Genomic DNA, 20744 nt, shown 5'->3' with positions numbered 1-20744 from the left:
ATAGTTTCCCCCATGCTGTTCTCATGATAGTAAGAGAGTTCTCATGAAATCTGATAGTTTTAAGGGGCTCCTCCCCCTTTGCTGGGCTCTTCTCCTTCCTGCCACCTTGTGAAGAAGGTGCCATGCTTCCCCTTTGCCTTCCACCATGATTGTAAGTTTTCTGAGACCTCCCCAGCAATGCTGAACTGTGAGTTAATTAAACCTCTTTCTTTTATAAAATACCCAGTCTTGGGCAGTTCTTTACAGCAGTGTGAAAATAGACTAATACAGCTATTATTAAAAAGTCAAAAATAACACATGATGGCAGGGCTGCAGAGGAAAGGGAACACTTATAACCTATTGGTGGGAATGTAAATCAGTTCAACCCCTATGGTAAACAGTATAGAGAGATCTCAAAGAACTAAAAATAGAACTACCATTTGACCCAGCAATCCCACTACTGGGTAGCTACCCAAACGAAAAGAAATTATTATTTCAAAAAGATGCCTATACTTGTATGTTTACTGCAGCACTATTCACAATATCAAAATCGTGGAATCAACCTAAGTCTACCAACACTTAACTGGATAAAGAAAATAGGGGACACATACATCATGGAATACTATGCAGCCATAAAAAAGAATGAAATCATGTCCTTCACATTCATACAGCCAACAGACACATGAAAAAATGCTCATCATCACTGGCCATCAGAGAAATGCAAATCAAAACCACAATGAGATACCATCTCACACCAGTTAGAATGGCGATCATTAAAAAGTCAGGAAACAACAGGTGCTGGAGAGGATGTGGAGAAATAGGAACACTTTTACACTGTTGGTGGGATTGTAAACTAGTTCAACCATTATGGAAAACAGTATGGCAATTCCTCAAGGATCTAGAACTAGAAGTACCATATGATCCAGCCATCCCATTACTGAGTATGTACCCAAAGGATTATAAATCATGCTGCTATAAAGACACATGCACACGTATGTTTATTGCAGCACTATTCACAATAGCAAAGACTTGGAATCAACCCAAATGTCCATCAATGACAGACTGGATTAAGAAAATGTGGCACATACACACCATGGAATACTATGCAGCCATAAAAAAGGATGAGTTTGTGTCCTTTGTAGGGACATGGATGCAGCTGGAAACCATCATTCTCAGCAAACTATCACAAGAACAGAAAACCAAACACCGCATGTTCTCACTCATAGGTGGGAACTGAACAATGAGATCACTTGAACTCGGGAAGGGGAACATCACACACCGGGGCCTATCATGGGGAGTGGGGAGGGGGGAAGGATTACGTTGGGAGTTATACCTGATGTAAATGACGAGTTGATGGGTGCAGCACACCAACATGGCACAAGTATACATATGTAACAAACCTGCACGTTATGCACATGTACCCTAGAACTTAAAGTATAATAAAAAAAAAAAAAAATTGCATTCCCTAAACCAAAATAACAGTATCATTAGGGTACAGTGAAAAAAAAAAGAAATCATGTTCTTCACAGCAACATGGACTGAGCTGGAGGTCATTATTCTAAGAGAAATAACAGAAATAGGAAATAAAATACCACACATTCACACGTATAAGTGTGAACTAAACAGTGGGTAAACATGGACATAAAGATGGGAAAAACAGATGCAAAGAACTCCAAAAAGGGGAAAAGTGGAAGAGGGGTGAAGGCTCAAATACTACCTATTGGGGACTATGTTTACTATTTGGTTGATAGTTTCACTAGAAACCCAAACCTCAGCATTACATATTATGCAATATAACAAACTTCCACCTATCCCCAAATGTAAAATGAAATTTCAAATTTAAAAATTAGTAATTTTAAAAAATAGATCAAAGACTTAAGTGTAAGATCAAAACTATAAACCTCCTAGAAGAAAACATAGAATAAACTTTTATAACCTTGGTTTTGGCAAAGGATTCTTAGATATATACAAAAATAATGAGAAATGAAAGAATGAGTAGATAAATTGGACTTCACCAAAATAAAAAAATCTTGTGCTTCAAAGGACACTGTCAAGAAAATGAAAAGGGCCTATAAAATAGAAAAAAAATGCAAATCAAATATCTGATATTGGACTTGTATCTAATATATATCTGTTACAATTCAGTAATACAAAGGCAAATAACCAAATTAAAACTGGGCAAAGGAAATGAATACACATTTATCTAAATAAGATATACAAATGATCATTAAGCACATGAAAAGATGCTCAGTATCCTTAGTCACTAGGAAAATGCAAGTCAAAACCACAATGAGATATCACTTCTTACCCACAAGGGTTAGCAAGGATATAGAAAAACTGTAACCCTCATACACTGCTGGTAGGAATGTAAAATGGGGCAGCTGCTTTGAAAACAGTCTGTCAGTTCCTTAAACAATTAAACATAGAGTTACTACATGGCCCAGTAATTATATTCAGGTATATTTCTAAGAGAAATGAAAACACATGTCCACGCAGAAACATGTACATGAATGTTTATAACAACATTATTCATAAGAACCAAAGGGTGGAAACAACTCAAATGCTCCTCAGTTAATAAATGGACAAACAAAATGTGGTCTATCCAGACAATGAAATATGTTAGGCCATAAAAAGAAATGAAGTTCCAATACATGCTACAACATGGATGAACCTTGAAGATTATTCCAAGCAAGAAAAGCCTATTACAAAAGACCACATATTAAATGATTCCATTCATATGACATGTCCAGAATAGGGAAATCCATAGAGACAGAACATAGGTTAGTAGTGCCTATGCTGGAGTGGTGGGAAAAGGTGTTATGAAAAGGGGTGACAGCAGAAGCATGCAGGCTTTCTTTTGGGAGTGATCAAACAGTCCTAAAGCTGATTGTGGAGATGGTTGCATATACCTGTGAAAAGACTAAAACCTATTGAACTGTTAACTTCTATTTGGTCAAGTTATATGGTATGTAAACGGTATCTTTAACAAGCTATTAAAAATATTTACAATTTATGATAGATGATTTTTATGAGGTGCTTCAGTCTTAAGCATTCAAAGAAATTGATAGGAAAAGTAGTAAAATCCCCAAAAAGAAATGGGGAAAAAGAAAAATGGCCAGTTCACAAGAGAAGAAATACAAATGGCAAGGAAACCTGAAAAAAAAAATTCAACATCACCAGTTGCTAAAATAAAATGAAAATAAAAACAAGCATCATTTACCTATCAAATTATCATGGTGTAAGAGAGAGGAGCACCCTACAACTTAAAGTATAATAAATAAATTAAAAAAAAAAAAGAGAGAGGAGCAAGCATAGCACGGTGTAAATATAGATACGCACATACACATCCATACAGATATTATATGGTTGTTGAATTTTATACGTTAATCCCCAAGTGCACGTGCACACACACACACACACACACACACAGAAAGCATACCAAAAGAGTATTAGTGGTTGTGCTGTACTGTAAAATTATATAGATGGATTACAATGAGCAATAAAAAATTTTTTAAGTAGGTATTTTTAAAAATCCATGAAACTATCCCCTTTAATGTAATCAAAGGAATGAAAAGATCAACGAAGAAGGCAGCATTCTGGAGAGAAATGTGGGCAGCTGCTCACAGTGGGGTGACCACAAACATGTTTCTATTGGTACAACCCCACACCTATGAAGGCAAAAGGTGCCACAGGATATGCCCATCCATGTGGTAGACATCTTCATTCATTACCTGCTTTAGAAGTAACAAGCTGTAGCACAAGAGGTCGTCTTGTTACAATGCCCGACCCGCGAGGAAGAAAGTCCCTAAAAAAAGTAAGAAATATCGATTAAGTCATGAAGGAATTCCGATCACCTATACATTCATAAACCAAGTCCCACAGCAATTCTCCTAATTCCCAACCTTTCAATGTATCACTTATCCAAAAAATGATAGGCCCATCTTAATAAAAGAAGCATTTTCAAAATTAAAAAAAAAGAAGGAGGTCCTTATATTGATTGCATAGAAATCCATGTATATTATCATAATGACCTCATTGGAATATGTCATTCATTCATCTAGCTGAAATTTATAAAAGTTTCCACTTAGTTCCTGTGTATTATCAATTAATTTTGATTTTCAGAGAATCAGCATTAAAGAAAATATTTGATACTGAAATTAATTCTTAAACTCTTTTTGATAATTAAAAAACCCAGTACACTCTTTGGCCTCAAGATCAATATTAGCACCGTCAAATACTGACCATTACTAAAGGCACATTAGATTGTATCCTCTAAATATACTGACATTTTTCTCCAATAAAAGGAAACAAGGCCAGGCACAGTGGTCTACACCTGTAATTCCAGCGCTCTGGGAGGCCGAGGCTGTTGAATCGCTTGAGCCCAGGAGTTCGAGACCAGCCTGGACAATGTAGCAAAAACCCAGCTCTACCAAAAAAAAAAAAAAACAACCTACAAAAATTAGCCAGCCAGACATGGTGATGTGGGCCTCTAGTCCCAGCTACTCAGAAGGCTGAGGTGGGAGGATCGCTTGAGCCTAGGAGGCGGAGTTGCAGTGAGCCAAGGTCATACCACTGCACTCCAGCCTGTGCAACAGAGTGAGACTCTTGTCTAAAAAAAAGGACACATAAAACGTGAGATCAAGCAGAAACAGATATTTCATCTGTAGAAATTAACAGCAGAAAACAAACATTGCAACTTGAGTTTTGTTTGTTCTCATTCCATTTGTTCTTATTCCTGATAAATGGAGGTTTCGATCAAGTTCATATTTCAAATGGCATATTACTAAACACTAAGCCAATAAAACTACAGCAAAGAGAGTACTACATAACATTACATCTGCAATGCCACATAAATTATTGCTGATTCTGCAATGTCAAAGAATTCATAAACATATCTATAGCACAGTTCATAAACACATTTAGAATGTCTCACAACTTTTAGAGGAATCATCACAGAATTCCACTCAAAATAAACTTTTCACTCAATGGCAGTGTTTCTCAAAATGTGGTTCCAGGCCCACCAGAAAGTGTTATAACCACGGACACCCAGGACTACTCCTGAAGCTACAGATTCATTATATTCAGGGGAAGGCATGCAGCATTTGTACTCTTAACAAGCTCTCAGATGTTTCTGATGCTCACCAAGGTTTGAAAACCACTGGCCTCAAGTCAGGATATGTTACTCAACAATTCAGTGGGCAATAATGGCACGTGGCATACTATGAGTTTTGTAGGAAATTTGGCAGAACAGAGCTTCAACACAGATGGGATTTCAATGAACAGCAGCTTATAAAATAGGCAAAGGACAGTGAGAATGCTCCAAAACCCAAGCGTTTAGCTGCACTGATAGTTTGGAATGGAGAGTCAAAAAGATAGAATCAAGCCAAATTTCTCCCACTACAACTAATTTATTTGGCAAGTGCTACTGTATGTTCTGACAGAGGAAATAGTACTGAACAACCTTGAGTTAATGACTTTTCTCATTGACTTCAAGGACCAAAGTTCATTTAGAATGTCAGTGTATATGACTACAATAGAAAATAGTGAAATTACAGATTTGCACGTGCTTTTGAAAATGCCACTGAAATAGCATTATTTATTCAATGAAAAAAATTCACTGAGAAATTAAGAAGTGCTAGGGAGACGCTGTGGGCATGGACTCATGCTGGGTAGACACCAGGAATTTGGAACCTAATGGGAACAAAACATATTCATGAAAACCATTAAAGAAGGGAAGACAAACTACATTGGAGTTCAGAAAAGAGAAAGAACAATAGTCTCCTTATAATGATGATTTGAATATATTTAAATACATATAACTAAATAACTTTTAATATTCTTCATGTGCTATATTAGAATAACTGGTAGTTTAGATAGCTTCAACAATCATTTAAAATTTAATCAAAATAAACAAAGCATCTACTTTGTTTTGTTTGTTTTATTTTAAACCAAAAAGGAAGAGGTTAATTTGAGAATCAAAATGAATTGAGGGAGGGAAAAAAGCAAAACTCCAGAGTAAAGAGCTAGATGGCACCATGGAATACTACCCAGCCATAAAGAAGGATGAGTTTATGTCCTTTGCAGGGACATGAATAAAGCTGGAAACCATCATTCTCAGCAAACTAACACAAGAACAGAAAACCAAACACCGCATGTTCTCACTCATGAGTGGGAGCTGAACAGTGAGAACACATGGACACAGGGAGGGGAATATCACACACCAGGGCCTGTCAGGCAGTGGAGGGTCAAGGGAGGGACAGCATTAGGAGAAATACCTAAAGTAGATGACAGGTTGATGGGTGCAGCAAACCACCATGGCACACGTATACCTATGTAACAAACCTGCACGTTCTGCATATGTATCCCAGACTTTAAAGTACAATAATAATAATAAAAAATTTAAGTCGGGATATAAAAAGAAAAGGAGCTGGAGGGCATCTATTTGAGCCATGAGGACCATGAGTGAAATTTCAGGATGTATAAAATGCCAAGGAAAAATGATGAATGGCCTGAATAACGCCATTTAACAAGTCAATAAAATATTTTCTTCAAGAAAAAAAGGCAGAGAAGAAAGGACAGAGAGAAGAAAGAACAAAAAAAGGTTTAGTCACTCTATACCTTCATGCTGAGACCTGTTTCAATTCATGCTTGTGACCATAAATTTATATGCAGATTTAGTAACAATCCCTGTGAACACTGGTAAAGCAAAATAGAACATATCAAACATTATAAATAGCAAATAATTGTGTGTTGACTAAAAATCCACAGATACATCTAACATTTTTCTCTACATTTTTTTATTAAGCAAACAGACCTTTTCATTAAGAGTAATAAATAGATTCCGGAATCCAACCCCCTTCTTATTAACTCACAGTTACTAGTTCCCTTCATGGCTCTCACCAGTCCTACCTCTGACAGATACATTCTCACAAAAAGCCAAAAATTTTGATAATCAAATTTTACTATTTGGAAGTCTCTCCCGCTTCACAGGCATCTCTGAAGTACAACAAAGTGCTAAAGAAAAGCTTCTCTCTTCTGAAGAGTGAGCAGCTAATCTGGCCATCCTAAAGATACATCTCCTTCTGATGGCCCAGCACACTCTTGCTGTGTGAACTAAGGAGATGAGTCCTCAAGTGAGAAACACAGAACCTTGCTTTGAATATTAGCTCTGCCACTGAATGGGCAAAATTCTCTCAGAACCCATTTCTTTTACTACTAAACTGAGATAATGCTAACTATGGTCCAAGTTGTATGGATCAAATGAAATGCAACATACGCCAACAATTTTAAAATTTTAAAACCCAAGCACCACGGGAAAATGTTACTATTATTTTTGATATAACACAGCCACAGTGTGTTTTCCTTGATACTATAGTATTCATTTGCCTTGAAAAACTAAGCACCTACATACAATATTTTAACATTTTGCTACTGGAATTTGAAGATAGGAGCCACAGACCCCACTTGAACTATCCTCTTAGTGTTGATGACTTACAAGGGTTGGGAAAGCCCTCATGCCTGCCTTCAGCAACAGGGAGCCAAAGCACTGACATGAACAATATTGAATAATTCATTAGCCACTGAGCACCACCATCCAACTGAATTGTATCATTTTCTGTGCAATAGATTTTTCTCCCATAAGCATATTTTATGGGAAAACCTGTAAGCATGTTTTATGGGAAAACATTTTTTAAATTAATGCTGGAAAAATAATGACTATTCCTTTAGTATTACTTTGGATTTAGACTACATACTTTTAATTTATTTTCTAATAAATCTATATAAAAATAAAATATGTATGCCATTTTTCCTGCAAAATGTACCTTCAAAGAGTAACCTGAAAACTCAGTGTTATTAAATTGATTCTGTTATATTGCCCAAATGCCTTATTTGTGGTTGAACTGTACAGATTTTTAGTCAGAGAAAGTGCTTCCCTCTGGATGCCATATGCCAGCTACAAATCAAATGCCTTTCTTTTCTCTCAACCCATCTCAATAAAGCATTAATCTTCAGTGTTAACAGCTGGTCTTCAGGCAATAAGTCAATGCTCTTTCACAGCTTCCTGACTCCTAGACAAAAAATAGAGTACAATTCCCACACTATGGTTTAAGAACCACCTTGATGACATTTCTTATTGGCTCTTCCAGTAACTGAGTTACCAGGAAATATAGTTATTGTTCCACTAGGAAAAGAATGACCTTTGGAAGCCTGAAAAAGGACAGCACACTAGCTGTATCAACAAAACTCCAAAAAATTCCCCCCTGGCAGCAAATAAAGTAACTACAGAGATGGTCTCTTCAATATAGATGTAAATGATTGTTAACCAGATAATCTGTACAGTAAATAAATGTGTAACATCTGCCCTTAACTGAAGATGGGGGCATAACTCATAGTTTCCTAGAAGTTGATTCATGGAGCCAATGTATTCAAAAATAAAGAAGCTCAGCCTTGGAGGAAGACAATATGCAAATAAAAAATAACTATAATAAGCATAACAGGTACTATGCTTAAGTTCCACACAAGATACCGTATCAACACACAGCAAAGAATATCTACCCTGCTTGGAGGAGCTGCCAGAAACAATATCTGAGAAGAAATATGAGGTAGGAGGCCTTCCACAGAAAACCAGATGTACGAAGACATGGAAGACCAGAGTAGCACAAAACATCACAGAACTGTAAACATTAAAGAGGGATCAGAATGAGATAGAGAAGAGTCTAGAGAAGGAAGCCAGAACAGACCTCAGAGGTCTTTACTGGTAGTTTGTGTTTGTCTATTTTCTGTGAGAACAAGAAGGCACTATAGAGTTTTAAGTGATCACATTTGCATTTCAGAATAATCACTGGGGATATATAGAGAACATTGAAAAAGAGAAAGATCAAAGACAGAATGATGAGTCACTAGTCACTAGCCAGTCTAGGTCATTAAGAAAGAAGATAATAAAGGTCAAGTCCAAGGCAGTAATGGTAGAGATGGAAAGAAGACAAATGGCAGGATTTAATTATTGCTTTGATATGGAATCTTCTTCTGATGCCGCTCCTTCTGATGAATCTCCTTCTGATGTAGTGATATGGAAGAGTTAGGATAAATGTCACATTTCTGGTTTGGGTAGCTGGTTGAACAATGGTATCACTAACCAGGGCAAGAAATAAAGGAAGATCTGGTTAACATAGTGCTTACCATGTGCCAGCACCAATCTGATAGCTTTATATGCATTAACTTGTTTGATCTCATAATATCCTATGCGGTAGGTACTATTGTTATTCTTACTTCACAGATGAGAAAACAGAAGCACACAAAAGTCAGATAATTTGCACAGGGTCATAAAGCTAGTAAGTGATATATGGGACTCAAATCTAGAGAGTCTAACTCTAGCATTTGTGCTCTTGACCATTTTTCTCTACATTGTAAAAGAAATGGGGGAAGAAAATGAGCAGTCCTTATTTGTACACATTGATCTTTACATGCCTGGGGAATACCCAGATTGAAACAACATGTAGACAGTTAGACTGAACAGTTGGCACTCAGGACAAAAGTCTTGTCTGGAGACAATAATTTGATAGTCAGCAACAGAGCAGAAAGTTGAAGCCAAAAGAACAGATGAATAGGAATGGAGTGGAAACAAGTGATTAATATGGACTCTCAGGAAATACCAACGTTTAATGGGTACCTGAAAGAAGTGGAACTGAGAGAATAGAAAGGGACTACCAGAGAGGTAAGCCAAACACTAGAACTCAAAATCATATTAACCTCTTAAACAGCTCCACTATGTGTCTGGAAGCAAACATCTCTACAACTCAATTCATTACAATCTATCCAAATGTTTCTCCACCTTCATTCCCAATCATAATCCACATCATCAGCATCCATATACGTCAGCCAAGCCAAGCACCTCGGAATCATCCATCCTCCATCTACCTCTATCCTCATGCTCCAAGTTGGTCACCATGTCCTCCTGATTCTATCTTAATATCTCTTAAATTCACCCTCTCTTGTCTATTTGGATCACCACTCTAGCTGCCACCAACTCTCATATAAAGTGCTACACTACTCTCACGACTAATTTCCCTGCATCTAATTGGAGCACCCTCCTATCCAACTTTAACAGGGACATCGGTTCTATCACATCATTACCAGACTTTAAATCACTGAATGACTCCCCATTATCTTTAGCATGAAATCCAAATCTTATTATCACTTACAAAATATTTTATTTCTGACCACTCCCCAAGTGAAACCCTACTCAGAGGCATAGAACCCCTTACAATTAATTTAACCTATTATTTCAACAAATGTGCATTATGTGTCTACTACAAGCTAAATGAAGCTTTAGACACTGGAGATATAATAGTAAACAAAGCAGAAATAAAGCCTTGTCCTCAAGTGGAAGTCTCCGTGTGCATCTGTGCTCTTAGACTTGGTGTCTAGGCACATCCCTATCCCCCTAAATCTTCAACACTCAGCTGTATGTCATCTTCTCTGGGAGTCTTCTCGAGATCCCCCCACCCCACATGTCTCTACCTAAGCTCTCAACACACATTGTCTGCTCCCTCACCCCTGTGTGTTCCCTCAGAGCCTCCTTCAGTGCCTAGGCACTAAATATTTTTTACTTTCTACATACCCTTTCAAGAAGATTCATCATTGCTCCATACAGTCATGACATGGAGAGAAAACAATCCTATATCTAATTTACAACTGGCAGACAGTTACAAGGCATTATATGGACCAAAAGAATAGGCAAGATGACTCTCAACTCACCAATAATTTGCTGGGGTCATTTAAATTGATATTATGAACATTTAAGACTCAAACGTATTCACCAAATTACAAACTACAGAATACTAGGTAGGCCAATATTATTGACCCTGTCTAATGACATGGAATGGAATTTGAAGAAAATAAAATTTTTTAAAAATACGGAACCAATACATTTTTAAAATTTTTTCCTTAAAAACAGAGAAATCTCAGCCAGGCACGGTGGCTCACGCCTGCAATCCCAGCACTTTGGGAGGACGAGGTGGGCAGATCACCTGAGGTTGGGAGTTTGAGACAAGCCTGACCAACATGGAGAAACCCCATCTCTACCAAAAATACAAAATTAGCCGGGGGTGGTGGCGGACGCCTGTAATCCCAGCTACTCAGGAGGCTGAGGTAGGAGAATCGCTTGAACCCAGGAGGCGGAGGTTGCGGTGAACCGAGATTGTGCCATTGCACTCCAGCCTGGGCGACAAGAGCAAAACTCCATCTCAAAAAAACAAACAAACAAACAAACAGAGAAATCTCTTTTAAAACTTAATTTTCAAAGTATTTAATATAATGTTCTGGCCATGCACAGTGGCTTACGTCTGTAATCCCAACAATTTGGGAGGCCAAGGCAGGAGGATCACTTGAGCCCAGGAGTTCCAGACCAGCCTGAGCAACATGGCGAGACTCCCCTCTCTACAAAAAATTTAAAAATTAGCTGGGCTTGGTGGCTTCAGCCTGTAGTCCCAGCTACTCAGGAGCCTGAGGCAGGAGGATTGCTTGAACCCAGGAGGTCGAGGTTGCTGTGAGCCATGTTCATGCCACTGCACTTCAGCCTGGGTGACAGAATGAGACCGTCTTAAAAAAAAAAAAAAAAAATCTGTGCACCATAATAATTCCTATAGAAGTACTATCTCACAATATTTCAATATACTGATCCAACAAAAAAAGAAACAGAAGGAAAGGGAAACAGGGAAAGAGGGAAAAGAAAGGAGATAGGAAGAGAAAGACAGACAAATCACACTAATACTGCCCACCCCCTGCTCCAAGAAGCACTGAGGTCAAGAATCCAATTCCACACCCTGAACACAATAGTGCTATTAAAATAGCTCTGTACTTTCATGTCCAAATCCGGGAACTTTGCCAACCATTACAATGCCATTTTAATCGCTAGAGAAAGTAATTTTACCAAAATCCACAGATTTAATTGGAAATTTTCTACTGCAGTTTACTTTTTTCTCTAAATTATTGCCATATATTAAGAATATTAGTACTTACAGATTTGCAAATAATCATATTTTGATGCTGTCAGCTACTCTATAATATGAAGTACTCAACACCATCATAATTTTATTTGAAAAACACACCTACAAATTCAATTGCAGGAAACACAATGCTTTTACTTATTTTTTACTGACATCTTTAAGAATCTCAATATTTTACTTTTTGAGGAGTCAACACAGAAGTGTGAAATTAGTGTGGAATCACTTCGGAGCCAGCTGTTCTGGGAATAAAAAATTTGCATGGAGGAATCATGGATGTGGCTTCCAGAGAGTGAGAGAAAAGCTGGATCCAAGAATCCACTTAAATCCTTCCTGGTTAATTGGAAAATCAGATTCCATTCTTTTAAAATAAACAGGATGTGACCATGGTGGTGCTCCATTCTGTTTTAGTGGTGAAACCAACCTACACTTTTTTGGTTTCCAATTAAATACCTCATTTTCCCCCTAACATCTTTTTTTTTTTTTTGAGACAGAGTTTTGCTCTTGTTGCCCAGGCTGGAGTGCAGTGGTGCTCCAGCTCACTGCAACCTCCACCTCCCCAGTTCAAGCGATTCTCCTGCCTCAGCCTCCTGAATAGCTGGGATTACAGGCACGTGGCACCACGCCCAGCTAATTTTTGTATTTTTTATTCTTTACCCAACTCACTCTTAAAGACATGTTGACACAGCCTCCTGTGGGAAGCATTTCCTGATATGCCAGCATATTTAGATACCCCTACTGTTTATTCCAAAAGTACCAGGAGTCCAAGTCAAATCCTCTCCTATGTAAGCTCTCTTAGGACAGGACCACCTTGCTCATTTCTATAAGGCATAGTCTTACAGGCCCATAGTAAGTAGTCAAATATATTAGCTGCTATTATCCTTATCATCATCATTACTATCATTGTCATCATTTTTAGTATTGGTAAGTTATTCTGGATTCATTTATTATTTACCTAAATTCATTTCTGAAGCTAATATATCACCATATCAACAAGTGGTGATTATCTCTTGCTAGTCACAGGTAAGCATGTAGCTTGAGGGTAGGCTACATCCAATTTGTCACACTGTTCAGTAGCTCCCCCTTACCTAAAGGAGACATGTCCCAAGACTCCCAGTGGGTGCCTGAAACCACAGATAGTCACTGACTCTATAATACTAACAGGTAGATAGTATATACCACGTGGATATGTTAGGCAAAGAGATAATTTACATCCCATGTGGGACAAAGCAGAATGAGGAGAGATTTAACTAACTACTCAGAATAACACGCAATTTAAAGTATAAATTGTGTATTTCTGGAATTTTCCATTTAGTCTTTTCAGACCACAACTGACCATAGGTAACTGGAACAGCAGAGTATAAAACTTCAGATAAGGGAAGACTACTCTATCTAGATTTTAGGGTGTTATGAAAAGGAAAATATATCAACGTAAACACTTATAACTTTAACCTTTTAAAGTCATCAGCTACCTAAAGACCTCATTCTCTAAGAGCTCTCACTATTCTGTCTTCCATGAGAAAAGGTTAATGCAAAACATGGAATGAATGTGTAAATCAACAAGAGTCAACACACATTCCAACTGCAGTGTGCTCAATTCAAATACAGAATAAAATGAACCCCCTGGCATCCAGAGTATTCCGCGAGTGTGTGGCAAGTGTTATTTCTAACCACTTAAAAGCACCAGTGAAAAGAGCTCAAATACATAGAAAAGAAAAGATCTCCGTTCCCATGAGGAGAGGCATTTATTAGCACTTAATGGCCCTCTTTCATTGCCTTTCCACTGAAGCATCTCTAATTGTTCCAATTCTAATTTCAAGGAACAAAACCAATAATGGTAGAAGTCTATGGTTGAGTGTGTGCATTTTGAAAAGAGGTCTTTGACAGCACAAACCACATACAAAAATATATGACAACACGGGATCTGGGCAGGCAATATGATAGTCAAGAGAGAAGAGGTGGTAAGGAAAGAACACTAGTCAAGAAACCAGCTTGGGTTTCAGCTGTAACCTCACCACATCATCTGATCTATGAGACTCAGTTTCTACATCTTTAAAATATGAAGACTCAAGAGTATCTTCTGATGCCTCTTCTAATTCATCACAGAATCTGATTCCACCTCTGACCTTTTTTTTTTTTTTTTTTTTAAAGACAGAGTCTCACTCTGTTGCCCAGGCTAGAGTGCAGTGGCACAATCTCGGTTCGGCCCACTGCAACCTCTGCCTCTAGGACTCAAGCAATTCTCCCACCTTAGCCTCCCAAGTAGCTGGCATTACAGGCGTGCACCACCATACCCGGCTAATTTTTGTAGTTTTAGTAGAGACACTATTTTGGCCAGGCTGGTCTTGAACTCCTGACCACAAGTGATCCACCCACCTCGGCCTCCCAAAGTGCTGACATTACAGGCATGAGCCATAATGCCCAGCCACCACCTCTGTCTTTCTAAATAATCTTAAAGCTTTCTGTTTTCACTTTCATAAATGGGACTGTTAGTATTCAGTTTGAGTTCAGTGACAGCAAAGACTATGTCATTTATTTTCTTCCCACTACTACACATGGCACATAGCAGGTGTTCAAAAATATTAGTTAAAGGGAAGGAAAAAAGGGAGGGAGGAAGGAAAGGAAGGAGGCAGAAAGGCAGGAGGAAGGAAAGATAGAAGGAAGGGAAGTAGGCAAGGAGGGAGGGACAAGCCAATTTAATATGTCTGTAGCATTACATGTAAGAGGACAATGGTAAAAGATAAGCTCGGAATATATATCTCCTACATTTAAGAAAGATTATATTAGGAAATTTCAAATTTAGAGACTACACTATATTAGAGAATATTATAGAGGTATCAATGTTTTCAGTGCTAAGAAATTAAGATACCAATAAACAAATGTACAATAAGCTATGTAGGGTTATATGTTAATTATTATTGTGATACTTTAAAACAATGAAGCATAAATTTTATTATTGAATATTTTTCTTCATTGTATCTAATATCAATAAAGATGGGAAAATAAGCACCAGCCAAAAATTAAAATACTGAAATTTGGATATTGGGGGGGGGAAAAACGATAGAAATATCCTGATCCACTAGATGGAAAAAAACACTTCTAATGTAAGAGTTCTACCATTAGCAAATAATATTAACAAAATATAAGCACTTATAATTATTTAATTACATATTTATGCAACATAATCTATACTACTTTTGTTAATCTGAGCATGAATATGCAAAATGCACTAATAGCTACATGCCAATAACTCAGAAGTATGAGTGACTTTTCAATCATCACCCTCTGCAGTGTACGTTTTCAAGAAGTTAATGCAAAAAATTCATATCTTATCTCCTGAATTAATGGGATTTGAAGAATAGCCCAATATTTTTAAACTATAGGTTGTAACCAATAAATGAGTTGTGAAATAAATTTTGTAGAACTTGACCAACATATTTTCATAATGGAAAAGAAAGGAATGGAATTCAATGGAAAATATATGAGTATAACACACAGAAATGCTAAGTATTTTGTAAAACTTTTATTTCCATTTTATGTAGATACACGAGGTCACAATAAAATGTATTTCTTGCAATGAGATACAGTCAATGATTAGAAAATACTATGTGTGTCTTTACTATTCTACTTATAAATATATGTTTTTGGTGTTTTAGATATATTCCTATTCTGTATTTCAAAATGAAAAAAAAAGTAGTTCTCAATGAACATAGCAGAGAATTTTAGATATCTAAAGCATAAATATAGATATTTAGATATCTAAAGCGTAATCAAAGTCCTGAAAATCCCAAATTATTCCATCTTAAGTCCCACTGGGGTTGCAGTTTTAAACAGTGGATCAAAGTAAGCCTCATTGTGAAAGTGAGAGTTTAGTAATGACTTGAAGGGGTAAGTGAATTAGCCATGCAGACATGTGCTTGGCAAGCTAGAGAGGAATGAGCAAGGGGAAGAAGTCAGAGATTAGGTCAGAGAGAAAGAAAGGGACACCAGATCACCTCAGTCATTGTAGGAACTCTGTATTTTCTCCATGTGAAATGGGGAGTGATGGAAGAATTTTGAACAGAGGAATAACATGACCTGATTTACTTTTTTTTCTTTTTTCTTTTGTGTGTGTGTGTGTGTATGAGAGAGAGAGAGAGAGAGATGGAGTCTCGCTTTTGTTGCCCAGGTTGGAGTGCAATGGCACAATCATGGCTCACCGCAACCTCCACCTCCCGAGTTCAAGCAATTCTCCTGCCTCAGCCTCCTGAGTACCTGGAATTACAGGCATGCACCACCTTGCCCGAGTAATTTTGTATTTTTAGTAGAGATGGGGTTTCTCCATGTTGGTCAGGCTGATCTTGAACTCACAACCTCAGGTGATCTGCCCGCCTCAGCCTCCCAGAGTGCTAGGATTACAGGAGTGAGCCACCGTGCCCAGCCTGACTTACGTTTTTAAAGGATTGCATTAGCTATTAAAAATCAACTGCAGGGATCAAAGAGAGAAGCAGGGAAAACAATTAGGAGATGTTACAGTAATAGAGGCAAAACATCAGGGAAACCTAGACCAGAATGGTAGCAGTGGAGACAGTGAGAGGTCCGTTTCTGGCTATAAATAAAAATAGAGCCAGGATGGAATTATTTTTTCCCTGCAATGAAATGTGATGAGAATCAGACAAATTTTGTTTCTAGAAAGACTTGGGTTCAAATCTCAGCTTCACCTCTCACTGAGACTGTATTATCTTGGCTATATTTTACATCCTCTCTCTAAATCTCATGATCCACATCTACAAAATAAAAACAGTATCACTTACTTGAAAAGTTTTTGAAAGGACTAAATAACATGTATTAAGCACATAGCAGGACTGCAATAAAAGTAACCTCTTTTCCTTCATGATGATTATTTGTTAGATGTCTCTAACATCTAACATCATATTTAAATATAATAACATCATATTTAAAATACAAAAAAAAAACCAGGAAGTTCTAAGTAGTGGACATTCTGTAAGTTAAGAATTTTTATGAAAATAACATATAGCTTCCCAAATAAATTGGGTATCTGTAAAAAATGTAAATGATTAATGATTTTCATTAAAAAACAAAAATAGTAGACTCAAGATTATTTCATACTTTTCAAGTTAAAACACATTCCGTGCAAACATTTCTTGTCCAAGTTATTTGAAAAGAAACTATTATAAGGAAGAAATCAAAAGTTTTGTTGCTGGGGGTCAGGCAAAAAAAAAAAAGTTTTGTTGGCAGGGCATACATAGTAGCTCACACCTGTAATCTCAGGAGTTTGAGAGGCTGAGATAGGAGGATCTCTTGGGTCCAGGAGTTCAAGACTAGCCTGGGCAAGATGTTAAGACTCCATCTGTACAAAAATTTAAAAATTAGCTAGGTGTGGTGGCATGTGGCTTTGGTACCAACTATATGGGAGGCTGACATGGGAGAATTGCTTGAGCCCAGGAATTTGAGGTCGCAGTGAGCCATGTTCACACCACTGCACTCCAGCCTGGGTGACAGGAGACCCTGTCGCAAAAAAAAAACACAATGCAACAGAACTATAGCTAGAAATATCTTACTAATACTTGACAAGTTATTTCATTCATTTCTTCAGCAAACCTTTGAAAGCAACCATATTACAAGCATGTGAAGAGGCTAAACAATCTAGTAACAGCCTCCTCTCTGGGAAATGAGTCTGGTACATCCATCCTTCACATACTAAATCACAGTCTGCTTACATCAGTAGAGGGCCACCTCCTGGAATGAAAAACTCTTTACTTCCAAAATAGCCCATTTTTTTTTGTCTTGAGACAATACTTTTAAGCCTATTCATAGTTTTCGCCCTCACAATCTACTAGTCTCCATGATGATTTTCCTGTCTGTCCAGCTCTTTCACTCTTCAATAAAATTAATTTTGTGTACCATTTCCAGAAATCTATTCAAAATACCTCCCTCATCTATTGAGAAGTTGTCTCCTTTTAACTACCTTATTATGTTAAAAGTCCTCTTCCTGAGTTTTAATATTCTCCCCCAAATCTAGTCTCACATGAAGTAAATATTTTTTAGCTATTTTCCTCCCCACCACATATACCAAAAAAGAAAAATCCTCAGCTACCTTGAGACAGGTCTCCCTCAGGTTCTCTCCCCATGCATATCAAATTTCTCCACACCATGCTTTTGCGACTAGGACTCTCCCACCCTTAGCTACTTTCTGTCTCTTTAAGGTAAGTCATTTCATTCAATCCTCATAACCAGCTGTGATTTAAGCAAGGCAGGCAATATCTCTATATCACAAATTAAGAAGCTGAGAATTATTTTTAGACTCCTTACTCCCTGCATACTCAAAAAGGAAGACTGATATTTGACATGAATTTTCAGTGATGAGTTAGCATTTTCTAGGTTGTCAGATGAGGGTGATGACATTTCAGGGTGGATATGTAAAGACCACAGAGGTATTCAAGAGAAGTATGCAGTATACAGTAAGATATACATGTGTGTATGAATGAATGTATGCACATAAAGCTATGAACTGCTCCATAAGACTCAAGAAACAAAAAATGCCACGTTTTCATTTTTCAAATTCAAATCAGTTCAGACTTCAAAGCTAACAGTCAGCCACATCAGTAATAAATCTAAATATCAGATATGCCTAAGAGCTCTCCTGTCACCCCTTGAGTGGTGTAAGGGCCTCAAAGATAATACAATGAAGGAAAATTAGGCAAGGCCTGTAGTCACTTGCCCAGGACAATCCCCCTGGAGACATTCATTGTCTAAATCCGATGGTCCTGTAGAAGGTTTCTTCTTTCTACCGGCAGCATCCACTGCTTACCCTCCATGCCAGCCTCTGTACCAAGTTATCTATAAGGACCTTCGCCATGGATATCAAAGTCATGGTCTCAGTGCTCAGTCCTCCTTAACACCCACATAGCCCTACCTACCCTCAGGACCTCCAAGACACTGCTTCAGTAAAGCACCAGCTTCAACGACCCACCAAAAAAAAAAAAAAACAAACAAACAAAACAAAACAAAAAAAAAAAAAACCGGTCATCTTTGACTTCCTCTCTCTGGGAAATGTCTTTCTTTCCTGGGAGAAATTGGCCAATCTTCTAAAGACAACCCTCATGTCTTTCCTATTATCTTTCAACAGCAGTAGGGTTTGGTTGTTTCCCCCAAGGGCTTTAGGTGCAGGATGATCCTAAAAGCCTGGGCCATGAATTCTAGGACCATCCAAGAGCCTATTTACCTTCCTTGGGAATAAGAAGGATTCATTATTTAGGAACACAGTGGACAATCTCCCATTCCCAAGGATGGATTGTATGCTTCTCTTAATGCTGTAGAACAAACAATAAAGTTGCATGTTCCCATCAAGCTATGGTAATTTTTTTTTTTAATCTTTTTTTTGAGACAGGGTCTTACTCTGCCACCCAGGCTGGAATGCAGTGACACAATCTCAGCTCACTGCAACCTCTATCTCCTGGGCTCAGGTGATCCACCTCAGCCTCCCGAGTAGCTGGGACTACAGGCACACAACACCATGCCAGCTCTGTTTTGTTTTTAATTTTTTGTAGAGATGGGGTTTCACCATGTTGCCCAGGATAGTCTTGAACTCCTGGGCTCAAGAGATCCACCCACCACAGCCTCTCAAAGTGCTGGGATTACAGCTGTGAGCCACTGCGCCCAGCCTAGTAAATTCTTAATAAGCTGCCTTGTTACATGTATAAGTAACTTAAGTCTTCTTTCTTTCCCAATTATATTTCTACTAAACACTAGTTGGTTACAATGAATGTAGTGCCCATGTCTAGTAGAGAATGGATTCTAGCTCTGTGATTATCTTGGCTATAACAGAACATTTTAAGCAGTATTTAAGCAAAATTTTAAAATGTTCAAGGTCTATGTAAAATTTCTAGCCCTTATGTCTTTTCAGTTTAGGTTACTTAAGCCCTCTTTTTCAGGAGTAAAATGTCTACAAGATAAATTTTCAAGTTCAAAGTTCAGTTAAACTTCCAACAAAAATATCTTAACCAATTTCCACATTAATAATGTGCTATGATTAAAAGACAATGAAGTACACGTAAGAAAGAGTTTAGTCTTGACGCTAGCTACAGGGCCTTAAAGAAGTTACTGAACTCTCTTTTACCTGTACTTTCATTTGTAAAATAACAATAGTATATTTACCTTCCCCAGTGTACTTGAATAGCATATTAATAAATAAGACAGTCCTTGGGAAATATCTCTAAAAATTGTAATGTGGAAAAAGAAAGTAAGGTGGTATTACTGTTAACTTCTATCTTGGAGCATAAATTTAAGTGGAAAAAAATACACACAGAAAAATAAAATTCAAAATGGTATCCAAGTACAAAGGAAAGATCTATGATAAAGTTACAGTATTTGCCACTGTCTAGTCTATGACAGCAAACTATACACATACTTTTTTTTTTTTTTTTTTTTTTTTGAGACGGAGTCTCGCTCTGTCGCCCAGGCTGGAGTGCAGTGGCCGGATCTCAGCTCACTGCAAGCTCCGCCTCCCGGGTTTACGCCATTCTCCTGCCTCAGCCTCTGAGTAGCTGGGATTACAGGCGCCCGCCACCTCGCCCAGCTAGTTTTTTGTATTTTTTAGTAGAGACGGGGTTTCACTGTGTTAGCCAGGATGGTCTCGATCTCCTGACCTTGTGATCCACCCGTCTTGCCCTCCGAAAGTGCTGGGATTACAGGCTTGAGCCACCGCGCCCGGCACACATACATTTTTTAAGAATGATACTTTTATCTTATTTCTCTCAA

At 37.8% G+C, this 20744-nt stretch overlaps 1 protein-coding gene across 9 annotated transcripts in view; it reads right to left on the bottom strand.

Moving 5' to 3' along the window:
- The window catches only part of LOC105484426 (dynamin 3), a 564467-nt gene that overhangs the window by 476649 nt on the left and 67074 nt on the right, over positions 1-20744 (bottom strand). For all 9 annotated transcript variants that reach the window (XM_071069595.1, XM_071069603.1, XM_071069594.1 and 6 more), the window contains exon 2: positions 3711-3784. In XM_071069595.1, the coding sequence (XP_070925696.1) occupies positions 3711-3784 (74 nt within the window). The remainder of the gene's footprint in view (positions 1-3710; positions 3785-20744) is intronic.

This window comes from Macaca nemestrina, chromosome 1 (genome assembly GCF_043159975.1).
Source record: "Macaca nemestrina isolate mMacNem1 chromosome 1, mMacNem.hap1, whole genome shotgun sequence".
Taxonomy (NCBI): domain Eukaryota; kingdom Metazoa; phylum Chordata; class Mammalia; order Primates; family Cercopithecidae; genus Macaca; species Macaca nemestrina.
This window is presented reverse-complemented; position numbering and strand designations above follow the sequence as displayed.